The 20306-nt window shown below is 33.4% G+C and overlaps 1 protein-coding gene across 1 annotated transcript in view; it reads left to right on the forward strand.

Annotated features, from left to right (window-relative positions):
• Nucleotides 1–20306, forward strand: part of nAChRbeta2 (nicotinic acetylcholine receptor beta2) — a 30189-nt gene that overhangs the window by 2746 nt on the left and 7137 nt on the right. The window contains exons 6-10 of the mRNA XM_090113361.1: nucleotides 131–258; nucleotides 3397–3572; nucleotides 7366–7518; nucleotides 10107–10222; nucleotides 10573–10685. Of these exons, the coding sequence (XP_089969487.1) occupies nucleotides 131–258; nucleotides 3397–3572; nucleotides 7366–7518; nucleotides 10107–10222; nucleotides 10573–10685 (686 nt within the window). The remainder of the gene's footprint in view (nucleotides 1–130; nucleotides 259–3396; nucleotides 3573–7365; nucleotides 7519–10106; nucleotides 10223–10572; nucleotides 10686–20306) is intronic.

A 20306-nucleotide genomic window follows, 5' to 3' on the forward strand; every position in this document is an offset into this window, starting at 1 on the left:
TGATTGAATGGTGTTCAACCCATACAAAAACAATATACACCACTATTTAGCTCTACCACAGGCTCTACAAATTTAATTAAAACCCGCCTAATTTTTTTACAATTTTTCTAATATTTCTTATTTGTTCCAGACATAACATTCAAACTAACAATGCGTCGTAAGACCCTCTTTTATACAGTGAACTTGATCATACCATGTGTTGGCTTGACCTTCCTCACTGTACTAGTTTTCTATCTACCCTCGGATTCTGGAGAAAAGGTATGTTTTTGTACTTTTTGATGTTGTGTTGTGGACAGTGGAAGTAATATCGCAGGTGTTAATGGACTGGTTATTTAAATTACTTTAGATGTCAAATTTTATAAAGTTTAAATGATTTTGATTAGCCCAAAAAAAAAGAAATTGGTTTTGAATATAAACAACGCGAACGGTCAATTGCGATTTTTAATTCTTCTGTTAAGAATGAAATATTTAGATTTTTTTATTTTGTAAGTTGAGAAAGATTTTTGATAATTATTTGTGAAAAAAATTAAGCACTATGGAAAATGGAAATATTGGAATTTATATCCTAACTTACTTTTAAATAATTCTGATAGTGATTTAGAGATCATTCAAAAAAATATTAATATTAAAAAGCGTCAAAGACTTCAATATAATATAGTTACATGCTAATAATAAATACCAAATGGTTTTATATTGAATGACCCTATTTGGTCCCTCAAGTACCTGCCATATTAATTCCATTGCATAAGTATATAGCCGTCACGACAGTGTATTGTATTAATTGTAAATAAAAGACACCAAATATTCAATTTTTAACATATTCAGAATATAAATTAAAGTTATCCATTATTCAACTTAGGGAAAATAGTTCATATGATTAGAGATTTCGAATTATACCATTATAACCTAGTAAAGATTCTGCTATTAACTTCAATTTTAGGATATTTTATATATTAATAATTAACAAAGAAATTATTTAAGATGAGAAGTAGAAAATAATAGATAGAAGAAAGTATTTTATTAGGAACTTACGCCCTCTGGTGTATGTTTAGTTGTAGCATAGAAAGAACCCTAACTATATTAATTTCCTATGATATATTTGCTTAGAGATGCTACTACATTCAGACATTTATTTTTTTGATTAATTTTGATAAAATCAGCTTTCTATACATTGCATAAAACCAACAAAATATTTGAGTTTTAATTGGTCTATTATATTTAAAAACTTGTTAGCCAATATAAGCACTCTTATTAAATAGATGCAAAGTATTAAAGTTTTACGAATAAGTGACTTATTTTATCATAGACCTGTCTAGACCACAGGTTATGCCATTTTCTCTTTCAAAGTGTCTACGAACGACGTCGAAATTATATTAAACAGTGAAGTACAGCTTTTGAATCTATATTAATACTCTATAGGTACTAATTCCGTCTTCCCGCTTATCCTATTTTGGTAGGCAACCTCTGTTATGGTAGTCTATGGGCGACGCAATCTGCTTACCACAGGCAGTGCGTCTACTCGTTGGCCTTCCTATAACATAAAAAAGACGTGTGGCACTCGGGGACTGCCGCGGTAAAGCTATTGCATGCTATGCCTTCAAGCCACACCTCCGCGCCCGTCCCCGTGGGGAGCGTGAGGTTTTTTCGTTACGAAATTTCTCGATTCGGTCCCCGCGCTCAAGGCCCGCGATAGAAGCTATGCAATAGCTTAAAAAAAAATATTATCCATGACAAGTGATTGTAATTTTAAAACTTTAGTATATTATTTCAAAATAAGTAAAAATTACGTAAAGCTAGTGTTAATTTTCGTAATAGTTTAAATGTAGTAGCATCTCATATTTTGGTGTCTTTTAACCGATATGTAAAGGCGAGCATGCTCATTTCCATTTCCTAAGACCGTCCATCTTCCATACTCTTCCGTGTAATAGTCTTCATTAGTTAGATGTGTGATTGTGATAGTATCATTCTGCTTAACTATTGTCTTTCCAATGGTTTTTATTAATAATGAACAATTGGAAACTTATTGTTTTTTTTTTTCAAAAAATTGTTTGGTAATTTGGGTTGTGTATGTAAATATTGGATAATTGGTACAATAATTAGATTAAATTATAATATATCAGTAGTAATTATTAGAACTTAATAGATGAGTGAAATATTATATAATATTATGTATAAACTATAAACAGTAAAGTATCTAATTTAACGAATTGTAAACTATCAAAATAAAGTTTAATATAAAATTTTATATCCTAGTTTTAGACGAGCAGATAACATATAATTAAAGTATATTTAACTGTCATTAACAATTAACTTTAAAATATTTAATTACCTATTGAAACCTTAAAATGCTCCTTGATGATTTTTCTTAATATATAGCAAATTATCTATTTTAATGTATATTATATTATTATAATTGGCTGTTAATTTTTTGTTCCAAATCATTTCCAGCATGGTATCTAATTATTTGTTGTCTTAATTAATTTATATGATTTATTTGGAGCATCTGTTTTTTCTTTAACTAGGTGGTGGAAAGACAATATGATTAATATATGGATAAATTAATTAATAACGGATTTTAAATTTAATGCATTATCGTGATGTTTTGAGCAGTTCCATGAGTTGACAAAATATTTTATTAAAAAGCTATAAATTTCACTAAAAAGGTACAATCTGCAAAGCAAGAGTTAAAAAAATAGATTTATGAGCTTTATTTTAATCAGCAACATAAAACTATGGGCTTAAATTTCTTTGCGTATTGTACCTTGTTGTTCCTATGTTTTATCTGTATAATCTGATATCCGTGATTTACAATAAGTAGGAAAAATCTGTATTAGAACATTAGAAGATATGCCCAAAAAATATTCAAAAGTTATATCTAAAAGGAAATTTTCAGTAACAGTATTTACAAAATCTGAGGCATACCTACTTATAAGTTGCGTTCAATTCGTAATAGCTCTATCCTTATAAACGCCACTTTCAAGTAATGTAAAAAAAAATACTCTTTGGCATTAGTTATATCAATAATTAAACCAAAGGATATGGTTTCGAATAACGCTTCAAGATCGATTTTTGAAGTGAAAACTTCTTTAGCGGCGTTGGGTATAAAATCTTAAACTCGCGTCAGGACACGTGGCCTGATCGAAAAAGCGTAAGACGGATTTTTTTTAGCCCTTATATTCCATGCGTAAGACGGATACCATTTCAAATTACCAAACATGCTGAACGTTTATAATCAAGTTTTCACTTCTGCCGGCACTCCCGGAGTGCAACCCGTCTTTTTTTTATACTTTTTCAAAATACAAAAAATATACCTAAATAAATGCAATAGTCACTGGGAACGGCTCAAAACATGTTTACGTACGTACCAGCGGCAATACAAACACTTCTCTCCCGTAGATATCGCTCTGCATCTCCATCCTGGTGTCCCTCACAGTGTTCTTCCTCGGTCTGGCCGAGATCATCCCGCCAACATCCCTGGCGATCCCTTTGCTCGGGAAGTATCTGCTATTCACTATGATCCTCGTGTCCCTCAGCGTGTGGGTCACTGTGTGCATTGTTAACGTGCATTTCAGGTAATTCGACTTCGATGGCCGAGCTAGGGCTGCCAATTTTAGATGTTTGTGAGGTTATTCGAATTGGCAACCAGGTTGTCTGGAAGAGATCGCTATCTGAGCGATAAGACCGCCTGTTGTGCTCTTCTATCAATAATTATTTTATTGTGTCCTTACAATAAAATAATAAAGTCAGTACAAGACTTCAATCTGTGGTGCACAATAAAGTATTTTTGTTTGTTTGTTTGGCAACCCTAGCTCGACGGAGACGCGAGTCTCGGCGGTAGGGATAGCGGCGCTGCACACAAATGACTAGAATCCGCCCAAACCGCAAGGTGCGGGCGTTCACAGGTAATGTTTTGTCGTAGATATCGTTAAGCATCTCGATACTCGTCTCGTTGACGGTGTTCTTCCTCCTATTGGCCGAGATCATACCGCCGACTTCCCTCGCCATACCGCTCTTGGGGAAGTATTTGCTGTTCACCATGATCCTGGTATCCCTCAGCGTCTGGATGACTGTCTTGGTACTTAACGTGCACTTCAGGTAAGTTCGTATTAGTAGATAGAACTTTTTTAACACGAACTTTTTGTATTGACCAGTTTACAGTACTAGTTTAAGACGCACTTGTGTGAAATGCGAATTTTTTAATGATATTGCAATTTTACAGGATTTTAATAATTAGTTTCGAATCTATGATTAGTTCGAAACGTAAGCATCGTCTATTGTGATCTGACAATATCCTTTGCATAGATCACATGGATGATATAGTTATTTTGCAAAGTTCGATCATAGTAATCAATATATTATTAGCACTGTTTAATTAAATTTGCCAATATTTTTGGATTCGTCACGTCGAAGTATTAAAATACACATAGAAAAATCATTTGCACAAACACATGGACTGTGAAGCGATCTCTAACCGAATAGTTAGCTAGACGAACATTACGCATTGATTCCATTCGTTACTAAAGACCACAAATAATGCAACTAAAATACCGAACGTAATTTCTCCAGCACAGAATGTATCAGTACAAAGGCTTGCTACATAAATCTTACCCTATTGTACCATTGGTATGCGATAACTCGACAAAAGCATATAAATTATTACTAGCACCATGAGAGAATCGTTTATTGAATGCATGTGTTATGTTTATATTTATATGAGCTTCTGCACTTGCATTTGGTGCACTTCCATTTTCGGTTTTACTATCGTGATGAAAGGAAGTGAGTTCTTTTATCAATTTTATACTACGGAGTATTCGTTTAAATATTTCTATCGCAATACCTAGTTTTATAGGAAAATAAAAAATTCAATACGAAGAAAGCGATATACGTTTATACATCGCGTTACTACGTTAACTAAGTTAATATGTATTTACTCGAGAGGATCAAAATACAAAATGAAAACAACATATTCAATTACAACTGTAGTTTGCTGTTGAAATGTAAAACGAGTTTATCGAATGGAATTTTCTAATTGAAAACCTACGAATCGTTTTGTTATGGGGAAAAAATCTGCATTTGAAGCGTCTAAAAATTCAATAACACCCTATATTCAGTTTTCTGTATACAATTCAAAACAAATCCCGTTTGGCGTTGAAAATAAAAATTAATGAAGTACATAAATTCGTGTAGTTGTACGCGGCTATGCAAATTGCTGCATAAATTCTAACGTCCGCTGTTATTTTCATTTGGTTTGATTCTATCCGTGAATGCAATGTACGTAGGCGGTCCCAAAATTACCCGACCTGACTTACGTACTGGCAGTTTTATTCGATTAAATACTCTTTTTAAAAAGTCTGATCAATGCGGATTTTAAATTTGGAATTCGAACACGCTAGGTCATTTGTCATTTGTTTTGTAGTCCTTGAAAGTGAACGTTGTCAGAGAATTTTCTAATATGGAAAAAATTGGTCTACGATACGTCATTCAATACTTTCATTTGAAAGGCCTCAGCCCAACTAACATAAAAGAAGAGCTAGATTCTACATTGGGGGAGTCTTCTCCTTCGTTTACAACGGTAAAATATTGGGTGGCCGAGTTCAAACGTGGCCGAACGAACTGCCAAGATGAACCTCGAAGTGGGCGACCAAATGAGGTGACTTCGCCAGAAATGGTAAAAAAAATCCACAAAATTGTATTGGATGATCGTCGACTAAAAGTGCGCGAACTAGCAGAAATGGTAGGCATTTCAAAAAGTGCAGTACATCGTATCTTAACTGAAAACTTGGACATGAGGAAGCTGTGCGCAAGGTGGGTGCCGCGATTACTCACACTAGAGCAAAAACAGCGTCGTGAGGATGTTTCAGTCGAGTGTTTGGCAAAATTTCGAAGCAATAGTGCAGAGTTTTTGCGTCGATTTATTACCATGGATGAAACGTGGGTTCATTATTTCACACCGGAGACGAAAGAACAGTCAAAGCAATGGACTGCAAGGGGAGAATCGGCCCCAAAGAAGGCAAAAACGGTTCCATCGGCAGGAAAAGTCATGGCATCGGTTTTCTGGGACGCTCGTGGGATAATCTTCATAGATTATCTACCAAGAGGAAAAACCATCAACGGCAAGTATTACGCAAACTTGTTGCAGCGTCTAAGTGAAGAAATAAAGATCAAACGGCCTCATCTATCAAAGAAAAAAGTTTTGTTTCATCGGGACAACGCGCCAGTCCACACCTCCGGCATTGCGATGGCTAAAATCGAAGAATTAAAGTTTGAATTGCTTCCTCATGCACCTTATTCACCAGATTTGGCCCCATCTGATTATTTTCTGTTCCCAAACTTAAAAAAATGGCTCGGTGGGAAAAGATTTGCAAGCAATGAAGATGTTGAGTCTACGGTTAATGCCTATTTTGAAGAGCTCGACGGTTCCTACTACAGACGCGGCATTGAAGCTATAGAGCACCGCTGGGAAAAGTGTAAACGACTACAAGGAAGCTATGTAGAGAAATAAATATAATTTATTCCATATTTTTTGTTTTTTCTTGGTTAGGTCGGCTACTTTTGGGACTGCCCTCGTATTTGCAGAATTTAATTGTCGATTTACTTATCGAGTACTGTTTGGTACATCACAGAAGAATCATCCTTAGCTAATTAATTTCAATATCTAATTTAAAAATAATCAACACGCTGTTGAATAATAACACTAAAATTTAATCAAATAATTTGATACATTACGCTATAAAAGCTATTAATAAGAGGCTTTATACACAACAAGAGATCCCAGTAACGGCGAGGCGTATTGTTAAAATGATAATAATTTCAGTGGCACATAATGTGCGTTAACGTCTTTTGTTATTGCGAAACATTACAACCCAATAATAATGTGCCTAACATGGCGACGGGAATAATAGCAGATTTTGTGATAGCAGCAATTATCACAGACATAATTTGTCGCAAACAGCTTAACGAGGTATTACGGTGCATTAACGTTGATGATACGTTCATTGACCGGGTGTGACGGGGAAATAGAATAATGATTGTAAAACATAATGCTTGCGCGCTTTAGTTTTGAGGACCATTCGGCCTTTGTTCAATGTGTTATTTATGTGGCCAGTTAAAATTTAACTGCCATTATAAAACGTGCGCTTTGTGTTCATAATTGTGCAGATGTTATCGATAAATATATAGACGTAATTGGCAATATCGTAGGATATGGAGAGGTCTGTTAGCTGGATGCATGTTGCATCCGAAGCACAAACACGGTTAATGAGGCAATGATTACTGATTTAGCACTTTAAAGCACTTCCCCTTTAAGTAGCATCATGTTTTTATCATCAAATGGATTGTCTCCTGAAATGTGATCGTAATTCGAAGGTCACCATCGACGCATACAATGTCGCCATGGATGAAGAAGGTGTTTCTGCAATTCATGCCGAAGCTCCTCATGATGAGGCGCACCAAGTACTCGTTGCCGGATTACGATGATACCTTCGTCTCTAACGGATACACCAATGAATTAGATATGAGGTAGGTTATTTTAATTCTGTAATGTTTTTCCTAAGCATTTAAGCATATTTGCTTGCTTTTGGCGATAAAATAGGAAAACATTATATTTGATAGTTGATACATATTTGTTACCTATACCGATCTTTACAATGCTCGTAGCTTTCAACATAAACGTTCAAATGATCATAAATTAATTATTAAACTTAACTTAAACAAATTTAAATTAATTAAAAACTTGTAAAAAAAAGACATATTCGTAACCTAACTCCAAATTAAAATTAACAGAATCCTCCAAAAAGATAATAAACATAAGCCACAAAAGTAATATTTAAAGAAACGTGAAAATACCTCAAAGGCTCGTAGCCATGTGATTTCCGCAAAATCCGGTGTTCGCGAGCCGCGCTAGATTAATCCGGTTCATACTGGTTCATACTGGCGGACATTAATTTACCGGTACATCTCTATGATACAGTTTTCGTATTCGTAAAGTGAATTGCTTTTTGATAACTGTAGGATATTCTGATATTATGATTATTGGACGTTTAAACGCGTTTTGGAATACAGATATTCTAGTTAATAAATTGGATATATGCGACTGTTGGTAGATCAACGATAAGTAGGTAATATCGTTGATTTTAATCAATATGGTCAAAGTATAAATTCCAATTTTTTTCCCATTTCTAAGATTGACTAACTAATATTGTATTGCTTTGAATTGCGATAACATAAACCTTCAATATCTTACCATTGATCACAACCTCAGAAGGCTAAAGGTTAAATACAATGATCTAATATCAGTGTCTTAAAAGATAAGACGATAAAAATCGTCAGATTAAATAATTAAAGAGCCATCAATCAGTCGTTGTAATTTGTAAACGTTTATTAAAATATCGCACGCGATACGGGCATCCATTCGCGAATTTAAAAGCTCGTATCTTTTCTACCGATTTCGTTCTGTTCACAGAGTGGAATGTTGTGTTTCCACAGCTCTGATGTTTCGTTAATATCAACAAAGTTTCATTTTAGCGATATTCGATTTTGAGCATAACATTTCAATTAACCGTTACTTTATTTTGTTAATGTTCGCGGTTGTGTTTTCAAGATGAAATTTCGATACAACTTGCCTTATATACTTATTTCGATTTACATAGTTTCATTATTGAAATTTAATATTTAATGTTTTGTTTAGATTGTGTACAAAATGCTAATAAAATCTATATTATTATAAATCGATTGGTTTTCACTCGATTACATCGTTATTGACACTGTCTGACTGCGCTCAAATTTTTATTTAATTTCAAACCGTTCAAAATTGTTTTCCGTATAATATAATATCCTTATTGGGTCGTAAAACCCGTTTATTGGGTGAAGTGAAATGTAAAATATTTTACGAGTAAAACCGCGGTGCGTTGTTTACGCCCCGGGCAAATGGCTCGAATGAGCGATAATTTAGTCAATATTCTAAAATGCTATGCTGTAATATATGCAGTAAGCTAAGGATACACTGAGTACCTGAATAATGAAAAGGTTTTAGCCGCTATTTTGGTACATATTATGAGAGCTTAAACGTACAGAAATGTGATTGAGAACGTGAATTAATAAGTCGATCTAGATTGATGACAAAATCATAATATTTGAAGTCGAATATCGTGTTTACTTACTTTGGCTCGCAACTGTCTTCTCGTGGACAGTCATCTTTCAATGAAAGCAAGTCTTTCAATCAAAAAGCAGATTCAACCAGATGACGGCGACATATCCACCGCGCTTTCCTTTTCTTAGTTAGTTTTAAGACTACTTATTTATGAAAAAAAAAGTCAAAATTTGTTCAAAAAAATATTATGAAATTGCCGCTCCTGGCAACAAATTGTTTCACCCAAATTGTTACAAATTACCCACTGTGCCATCAACTCTAAACTCATAGAAAAGTATTTTGCGTGTTCTCGCATTTATCAAACGGCGCACGTGACGCGAGCGCCTCTAATGTTCATATAATACGACCCGGTATCGCTTGTCAGTCGATATGAAAAATATATAAGCTGATACTTCGCTCGTTTGGCAAGGGATTTTAAATTAAAAAGATACGATATGTGCATAATGTAAGTTTAACGACGAATACTGTGTGAAGTTATAAGTTAGAGCCAGATTTGTTAATTATAAAACATTGCTTGGAGCTAGTTACATTTTCTTCTTACGTTCGGCATAATGAACAGATAATGTTATGTGGTAGGTAACTAGAGAAAGAAGACGTTGTGTCGATTCAGAAAAAAACATTTTGTGTTTAATAAAAGACTCTTCTTTCATATTTCACGTTATCTATTTATTAAGTCACACCCCCCCGTTTACGGTCGAAAATTTTTTGAAGTGAAACTTCTTTAGGCGCGTTGAGAGTAAAATTTGTAGGTCGCGTCATAGCAATACCGTTACGACATGGATTAAGGCGACAATTTGTAAATTGTAATAATTTGTTATAAATTGAATAGATTCAAAGATACCTTTGAATCTTGCCCAGATAAGATAAGAGAAGAACTTCTAGGGCAAGATTCAACTGAAACGTGTGCTCGGCACACACGCTCTTTTTGTAAATAAACAATTTTTATATAATTGTCTAGCAGGGACAGTCTGACGGACGCGTTTTCCACCGGCAAGGGTGATGATGGTGACTATCGCAAGTCTCCAGGACCTGAAGACGATATGCTTGGAGCTGGAGCACATCAACGACCTTCAGGTATACACACACACACATACACACAATATCACCATTGTTCATTAGGGACACATGTATTATAATAGTTCTGAAAAAATATTCAGTAGTATATAGTATATACCGCCAAATAACTACTCGAAATAGGTGTGCACATGCACAACTTTTAAGTCAACATTAACAAATTTTAAGTCCCAATTAAAGCATTTTGTACACGTAAAAACAACATCGCAACTATTTTGTTTTTAGTTAACAAAAATCACAAAAAATGTCGACAGCGTAGTTATGTCTTCAACATTTTTTGCGATTTCTAGTACCTTTTTATTATTTATTCATAAACAAATGTGTAAATAAAGTTATTTTACACATACCAGTAACGGAATCGGAAAATATGTTACCACGGCATCTCTCCCCCGAAGTAGCTGCCGCACTACAGAGCGTACGATTCATCGCGCAACATATTAAAGACGCGGATAAGGATAATGAGGTAAGTTATACTTTTTTGTTGTATATATTTTATATAATATGTATTATTATATATTTTTGTTATATTCAGGGCCGATTTTTCAATGCTTGGATAAAACTTATCCGTCCAATAAAGTATTACACGATAATACTAAAATGACATGTAAACTGTCAAATACGGGCAATTAAAATACGTTTTTAAAATGGTAGTTTTATACATTATTTGATTCAATCCTTATTCGTCGAATAAAGTATTAAATAACCATTTCAAAAATATATGTTCTATGCGCAACTATTGAAGTTTTAACTGAGAATAACTTTTAAGATTGAAAAATCGCCTGTTACTTGAAGAATATTTTTCTTGTCGGCATTTTTTCCATATCAAATTCTAGATAATTGTTATTAATTAAATAGGCCCGGGTAATTGTGCACGGGGGTGATTGGAAAAACTAACACTTTTAATACCTATTCTAAATAACTCTTCTTTTACAACTATTTAAATAATATATCATTTTATAGATCCAGTTTTTCAAACGTTTGGAAATTCATCTCTGTTTATAGAAAAAAAAATATATTGTTGTTTCCAATCACCCTTGTCTAAAATTACCCGGATTGACTATACTTCATTTTCACAACTTCTGAAAAGGTTCTGTTTAGCTTATCTGTCAGTTAAATTAACAAAATTGTGCTTCAAAATATAGATCAAAAAGTCTATGTGAGACATATCAGCAAGCGGCGAAAACGTGCCTTTAATATCTTTTTTTGTTATTTTTAATTAATTCAAAACTCATTTGTGCCATCACATCCAGTGACAAATAAACAAAATTAAATTACCAATATCCAATTTGCCCCAAATTCCCATTATTCAATATCTACTATAAACAATTCGAACTTTTAATTACGAAACTTCAACATTTTTCACGATAGCCGAATCAAGTTCCAAACAAATTGGTCATTAACAAATCCTTAGAATCGCAATTACATTTATCTCGTTAATACTAGATATAACCAAAGTATAAAGATAACAAGTAGACCTAAACTCGCGAGGTGCAGGGTTGTCACTTGTCACGTTGATGTTTTAAATCCTACTTAATATTATAAATGCGAAAGTTTGTGAGGATGGATGTATGTTTGTTACTCTTTCACGCAAATACTACTGAACCGATCACAATGAAATTAAGCACACATATTGAGGATAACTTGGGTTAACACATAGGATAGGTTTTATCCCGGAAATCCCACGGGAACGGGAACTTTATTTGAAAACGTGGTCGACGTCGCGGGCGGAAAGCTAGTTATGCATAAACAAACACCGACGAACGAGACGGAGAACTAGAATGAGAACGGTCCATAAGATGGAACCGAGCGGCGTTGTGTGCGTGCGTCAAGCTTGCGTACGTTGTGGTACATACATACACACGGCGCGATGTAACTTTGTTTGAAGACTAGCGGTCCGCCCCGGCTTCGCCCGTGGTACATATTTCGCAATAAAAGGTAGCCTATGTTCTTTCTCAGGATTATCTGTGCCAAATTTCATCAAAATCGGTCCAGTAGTTTATGCGTGAAAACCATACATACATACATACATACAAACCTTTCCTCTTTATAATATTAGTATAGATAACTTACTTGTTCTCTTTATACTATGTTATAGGTTAAGTTAAAAACTTGCGGCAACGGCCTACTTTCCTTGATAACTTTAAATTACATCGCGTCTTTATAAATAGGTTAGCTTTGATGTTTTGCTATTTTCAAATTGTTTTTCGTAACGAAAATACTGTTTTTACGTTGTTTGAATGAAATTATAATTACGTTTTCGGCTTTGGTTGTGGCTTATTGTGTTTTTGGAAAATAAAAACGTACTATTGATTTAACCAAATTAAATAATGAATATTTTCAATAATGAACCATATTTCGTTTAAATAATTATATATACACTAGTGGTCCGCCCCGGCTTCGCCCGTGGTACATATTTCGCAATAAAAGGTAGCCTATGTCCTTTCTCGGGTATCATAATAAATCCATACCAAATTTCATGCAAATTGGTTCTGTAGTTTAGGCGTGATTGAGTAACAGACAGACAGACAGACAGAGTTACTTTCGCATTTATAATATTAGTATGGATATACCAAACAAGAAATACAGCGGACGATCGCGATTTCTCGTATCGAATCGTGCAATAATAATTGAATTTCATAAAATAAAATCTTTACACTAACAGCATATTCGTTCGTATCGGAAAAATACTTAAAGAAAACTAATTTTAACTCACGAAAGTAATTGATACTCTTAATATTCAGTGAAATATAATATTGTATCCGACTTCACGTAATTACAGCACGGAATGTTTTAATTAACTTTGTGTTTCTGCTGTTTGAGCCACGTGCTTTCTGTTATGAAAGTATTTTGCCAAAAGAAATATAACTATTCTTAATTATATTTTGTTCAGTAGGTAAGGATTAAAACCAATTCATTATAAAACCACGCTCGCTTTGCTCGTATCTTACTTAGATACTTACATGAGAGCTAAAAATAAATTATGCAATTTATGTTTTAGTTGAATTTTTTGGCGATTAGATTTGGTTGATTTGTGTTTTTTAAATGCTTTCCACGCTTTCTATTCCAATTTCACTGACTGATAACTATTTATTTTCTGAATTTTAAAAAGTTTCTCAAAAATTAAGGAAAACTTAAATTATAATACTGAAGAAAAGTTTTCTAAAATTGAAATGAAAATTTGCAGACCTTAATGCACTTTATCACAACTGTAAATAGACTTTGTTTAGTTTGAAATTAAATGCAGATTTAATTGTTATCCTTGTTTAATCTCTCCGTTCAAACTTCCATTGAGAAACCACGGGATTTTCTCGAAATAATAGCGTAAATTTGAATAAATCTCCATAATTTTATTATAGGTAAGTTTTTAGTTTTGCTTCGCTTATAAAGTGGTTTTCTTATCTATCACGAAGTTGGTGTTGCTTTATTTATTATAATAATAATTTAGAAAAGGATCAAATTATTAAATTGTGGACGAAACACACACATAAACACAGCGTATATTAAGTGATAAGTCCCGTTAAGTAGGTATATCAAGAGGCATCCTTTGAAATAAGGATGTTCCCAAAAACGATCAAATCTTCTCAATTCGTATCCTATTTTCTATTACCTACCTACTAAAGAAACAAGTATTCTAATAAACAAATGCATTTGCTTATAATTTTTATATCGATACTCCTCAATACTAATCTAAATTCAATTCAACCAAATCCCAAACTTGAAAGCGTCGAATTTTGTATGAAAAACGAATATTAGAACAAAGTCAATAGAACGTAAGGAAATGTCGTATGAAATGTTAGCAAATGTTCGCGCAAACATTGTAGATGTTGATATTGCTGGCTGATTGTCGATGTTAAAGGATTTATTGAAGTGTTTTTATTTCAACGAGTGAACCAACAATGTTCGTTAATATTTGTTCAAGCGAGATTGTGATAAAGCTGTTGTTAGATAACTATTTGTTTAATCATCTTATTTTTACAATCTATGATTGTATTTTATGTATCGGGGTATAGTACCTACTTAGGTAGTTTGTGTAGATTTTGATTATAAGTAAAAGCATAATAATTACACGCATATAGGTATTTCATGCATAAGTATGATTGATTATATGTATTTTTCACATAACTTTTAAATGTGCCTATCGAATCAAAACACATATATTTAGGTTATTCGAGGTTAAAACCAAATAAAGCAGATAAAAAACATACACAATTATATGATATTCAACATGGATTAACTCTGAAATTCACACAAAAAATAAAACTCCAATTAAAACAAAAACAAGCGGGCGAACTTCGATAAATCACTTTCGATTCAAACGCGAATGCTTGTCAAAAGTTTAAACCAAGTTACGTACCTACAATTCAAACCCACGTCATGCTAAGCAAACTTGTAAGTTGGGTTTATTTTTTAAGTTTGCATTCTAGGAATTGTGCACAGAATGAAAATTTTGTTTCATAACTTGTGTACAGAATTGTGGAGAATAGATTGAACTCATTATTTTGTACGTTGAGAATAGAGTAGTTTTCCAATTTAAAAAGTTAAGTTTATCATGTGATTTTTTGAAATATGTACCTACCTAGTTGGAAATATTATTAGGTATTCTTCTGTATTGCACAAAAAGTGATTTTGATTATACATGTAGTACAATGTATATTATTTTTTCGATATTTTTGATTGTTCAATGATGGTAGGAAAGAGCGAGCGACCGTTTTTTTTGTTGATAAAATCTTTTTACTAATATACCAACTAAATTTATTTTACGTTAGTGCCAATGAAAAAGAGAACTTAGGTATTTTTCATAATTACAAAAAATTCGTTACCATCTCATTACATAATAATTGCCAGCACCTTTGCCAACGAACTTCATTAATATTTATAGAAAACATATTAAGCTAGGACGTGATTATGACAAACAAAGTTACGGACAGAAAAAGTGTATTTAATATTCGCGCAAACAAAGTCGCTATTTTGGAATAAATTATGTTCCAGCACTCTATCTTAATTAAAGTATTCCACGGTTAAGGTAATAAAATTCGATTCGGGATTTCGTTCAATATTCAAGAGGCATTAGGGGATAGGAATAGATCGCGTCATCTCGTTGTTAATATCACCAGTTAATACCTATAAAGCATTTTGACGGAATTCCAATTTATTTGTAAGAGCCGAGCGTTGTTTACAGAAAGCGGCAAAGATATCTTGATTGAGTCTACATTATTGCGGTTATAATCCCCGTTTTAAAATACCAGAAAAGAGAACGAAATGCGACTAATTTTATTTCAGTTTATCTTCAAAAGTAAATGCGCCCCATTACGAGTCTCAAAACAAGCCTTATTAAAAATAGCTCCTTCTCACTTGAACCTTAAACCCCCACAATATTGCGTCACTATTTGCGGGTGTATGAAATCAGCGAACGAACGAATTGTCCCCAGAGCGAGGAGTGTATAATGAACGAGTGAATGTTTTATCAAACCCACACAACACGTGCCATGAATGAGTAAACATCCACCCACGCATTGAATTTGTGTAATTATTTGTGGTAGTGCAAATTATGTCTTGAATTATTTGCTTAATAAGTGGTAAAGCCAAAGCTTAAAAAGTATAGCTACGTAATTCTTTTCTACAAAAAAAAGAACAAATGAAGTCGGTTAAAAATAGTCGAGAGGAGGTGCTATTTCAGATTCTGAAATGGGACCAAATGACAATAACTTCTTATCAAATACAAAAATAATAACGTCAATTGGTTGAAAATTCATGGAGTTACCAACAGAACCGAAAGAGACATAGACACAGACACAGAATACATTACAATTGAGAACCTCCTTCGTTTTTGGAAATGAAATGAAGAAGTAAAATCAACTTTTTTCTTGAATGTTACCTAGTTATCGGAACTTTAAAATCTCATCGTTCCGTCCAACCAAAGGCAGGTAACATGTAAGAATTTCATTCATTCCAAAAATGCCAATACAGCAATCTCGCTTTGCTCTAATTCGGAAATCGTAATTAAATTCGGAGTTGGAATCTGTAGCGAAATCGATGAAAAAATAGCTGAATCCAATTTCCCTATGGGAACAATTTGTAGAACCAACACGGCACACTCCATTAACATTATTAATACTGTTAACAAATTACTTGCGCTATTCGTTCGATCACTGGGAATGGCTGAATGTGACTTCTGAACCACTATAGCACAGATTGCTTGGATAATCTAAATAGCAAATGTTTTTGCATTTTTTGTTAGTTGGTATTTTTGATGCTAATAGGATAAATAGGTTTAGGTTATATTCGTGTTCGTGGATGTTTAGGTTATATTCGTGTTCGAAACTACAATCAATCAATCTTGAAGTTATTCTGCATTAGAACCTTATTTATTATACCTTTGAAGTAAATAGCCACAATTTTGTGCATAAAATAAGCGGACGTAAATATGGAAGTAAGATTCCGAAACGAATATATCCTTTTCCAAATCTCAAGTAATATTTATTTTTTATTTTGTCAAAGCAAAGTTAGCAGTTGTCTACTTTAATCAAAGTTACAAGACTCGAGCGCTACTTTAACTTGAAAATTAGTTTAAACGTAAATAACTCTTTAAGTTTTTTAACTGGATCCTTTAAAACGACAACTTCGTCTTTAATTTCTTAGGAAATAGCCGTACATAACTTCGAACACGGTTTAAAGCTTGAATAGCGTTGTTTAAAGTTTTAATCTTGTTTATTACGTGACTATCTTTAACGTTAATTTTAATCCTTTGCCATACTGAATAAGATGCTCGTACAAATTTGTGGTTTCGCGAAGTTTCGAACTAGTTTGTTGATGTACTAAAAGCGCAATGTTGTATCTTGTTATTTAATTTTGTTCATATTTCGTTAATAGGTAATATATCAGAGTACGTTATATAACTAGGTAAAGGACAAACATCAAAAACAGAACGCCAAATACAAGACGGTTCTAATTAGCATTTATAAGAGCTACCCTAGAACAAATGTTGATAAATCTCAAAGCACTCTCAGCGAATGTAATTAGTCAATCTCATTAGGAGTAACGAGACGAAATCAGCACATTTAAATTGCGGTCATCCATACTGTTCCCGCGGGAGGTGTATTCCGTTATGTGCCCTGTGGGACACCTAACGTGTTCTAATGCCAGCTAGACGTTTCTTAAGATTTTCCTTACGTTCCAATTTGCTTCATGAAAGTAAATACGAGGATTTATTAAAGTTTAACAAGTTGTGACGTGAATATGGTGTAGGTGTGTCGCATTGTAATATACGTAATTAGGAAAGGAAATTATTGTTACACGGAAAGTCTACACTTAGTTTTTTTAGTGTCATACTGATTTCAAGATTATGAAGTTGTTTAAAGTTTTGAAAAATTTGTGAAGTAGATACCTATAACGACAAAATGGTATAAAGTTTAGAAAATTTTGTGTCGTGACAACTGAGCAGAGATAACAATATGATTTGTGTAATCGTATTCTAAATTGGGTATAGTTAAAAAATAAAATCCTGCAACATGTTTATAAATAGGTCATGATATTAATGCATGCGTCTTTCCAAACTATACAAGGCCAGTACGCAACGGTGTGAAACTAATCACGTATAGTTTGGAAATAACTTTTTTACAAAGTTCTTCCAATCTATACAACAGCAGTACGCAAATACTCGCGTATACTTTGTAGTGAAGTAAGTAAGAATAGCGCTCCAAAATATACAGCGCCAGTACGCATGCGGACTAATCGTGTTTGCTTCGGAGTAAGCGCGGCGTCTTTCCATTGCTCGCGTTTATATTATTGTATTGCTGTTTTGAAATCTATTATTAAAATGCATGTGTATTGTGTATGTAATGTTACGTACTGATCGTATATTTTTTGTATCGAGGATGCTTGTGTCTTCGTTCCCGACTATACTGCACGACTTAAACTTACAAGTGCTAAAATGTAAGAATCTAATAAGTCCAGAAGAAGGCGGTTGCGAGGCGACGGAGCCCCGCTTCGCGGGGCTCCTATATTTGTGTAGTTAAAAAAAAACACGAACCTAACCTAACCCAACCTAACCCTTATATCTGTTACCTATTTATTTTTCTAAGCTCACCTTATAATATTTTTATTCCTGGATATTTAACTGAATCAATCAAGAATAATAAAAGTAGATAGATATAGCTGTACAAGTCTTTGATTGCCTACATATTTATTATTTCGCTCAAGCGTAAGTGGTGTAGTAGGTATATTTAGTTATATTTTGCGTACTGATCGTGTATACTTTGGAACGAAGAAGCAAGCATCCGCGTTACAAAGTATACACGATCAGTACGCATAATTCGTGTATATTTTGTAATAACAAACTTAAAAACAGCATTACAAAGTATACACGAGCAGTTTCCTATGGTTGCGTTCTGGCTATGTATAGTTTGGAAATACGCTTAATGCATTCATTAGTTAACTTTATACACAAAACAATGTAGAAAGCACTTAAATTTGTAGAACAATCACTCGAGTTTCTAAAGTATGAACGCATGCCTCCACACAACTCCAATCACTGTATATAATTTAATGACGAAAGTTTAATTTATAATGGCAAAATTATTTGTGAATTGAATTCCATCACTTTCGGGAAACAAATTATCAAGTTTGCTTTGCTTCATTACGTAATTGCCTAAGTCGCTTAGAAATTATGTGAATACAAAGAAAAGTTTGAATTACTCCAACTCTATACTAACAGCATTGTATTAATACATTGTCTTGCTTTTCCTAATGGTTCCAGACCTGCACTTAGCCGACTGCTTTTACTGACGTTGCTGACGTTTCTAAATTCAGAAACGCGTGAAGTTGTATAATCGGCTCAAAATTTGCATCTGCGGCCCAAATCTAAAGCTATGCTACGCACTGAAATTCAAGTTACTCAGTTTGCGATCCTTGATGGTTGAATTCTGTCTAGCTAGTGCTAAGTTTAGTTTCCGAATCTGGGAGAATAGCCTAAAAGATTAAGACTAAATTGAACGTTAAATTGTCATAGGTCATAGACGATAAAAAGTGTGCAGTAGCTCCTCTTGTTGTTTTGTCTCTAAGAATTTGTAGAAAATACCTGGTTATTTTGCAGTGAAAGAGAAATGAAATTCTAAAATAAGTATTGACGAGAGCCAATAGAGGGTTTTATTGAAGACTTTTCTAACTGAACTTAACTATCATCATTCTGGGACCGGTTAAGCAGCCGAGAATAACTTGTAAAAACTTTTCTTGCTCACAATAGCGTTCTTTGTAGAGAATTGAAAACTTCAACAACTCGAGGATATTAGACGTAGAATGAATTTGTTATTTATGTATTTATGAAGTTATTATAAGAGCGACCCGCCTTCAGAACCAGACAAAAGCATGTAGGCACAGTTTGTTACAAAGTTTTAAAGGATATAATAGCCTTTCATGAAGGAAACTCTTAAATAATTTTTCTTCCCTATTGTAGAATGTTAACTTTGTTTAATGTACGAAGAAATGCGTTTGCTTCCTCGTTATTGAGCCGCTATGGAACTGCATACAAAAGGAATTCTTTACAGCGTTTGTGTTTTGTTCTTCGCCAGCTTCTTATCGTGATTTAGGAATAAATGTAAAATATGCACAAATGAGATGTTTCAATTCTTCAATTTTGTTATTATTGTACAATATACTGTTTTGTTTCGATAAATTTATGAATATTTGTGAAATATGAGGATTTAAATGAACACGTAATAATCAATTCTGAAAAGTCAACATTGACACAATTTGTGGATTGAGTTTTTACGATTCAATTGAAATATTCGTTCCAATTTTTTACGATTTATATTTTTATGGTTATTGAAAACATGTCAGTTTTAATTTCAATTATTTTTTATCTTTACAAAAGCCCCTTGAATCGCATATACAGTTTTAAGCTAATGATACGCTCATTCGGCGACACACTGCTTTACTGCTTTAAGTGTTTTTAGTAGCTATCAGCCTAATTGGACTTCAAAATATATTATTTAAATACCGCTTATAAAACTTGCCACCAACAAAATAATATCTAGTTTCAAAAGAAACTTGGAAGAATGTAAAACAATTACGGCTCGCCAATTGTCGC

This window comes from Colias eurytheme, chromosome 19 (assembly GCF_061535395.1).
Source record: "Colias eurytheme isolate Ceu_HAF_F1 chromosome 19, ilColEury1 Martin Lab GWU primary, whole genome shotgun sequence".
Lineage (NCBI taxonomy): Eukaryota > Metazoa > Arthropoda > Insecta > Lepidoptera > Pieridae > Colias > Colias eurytheme.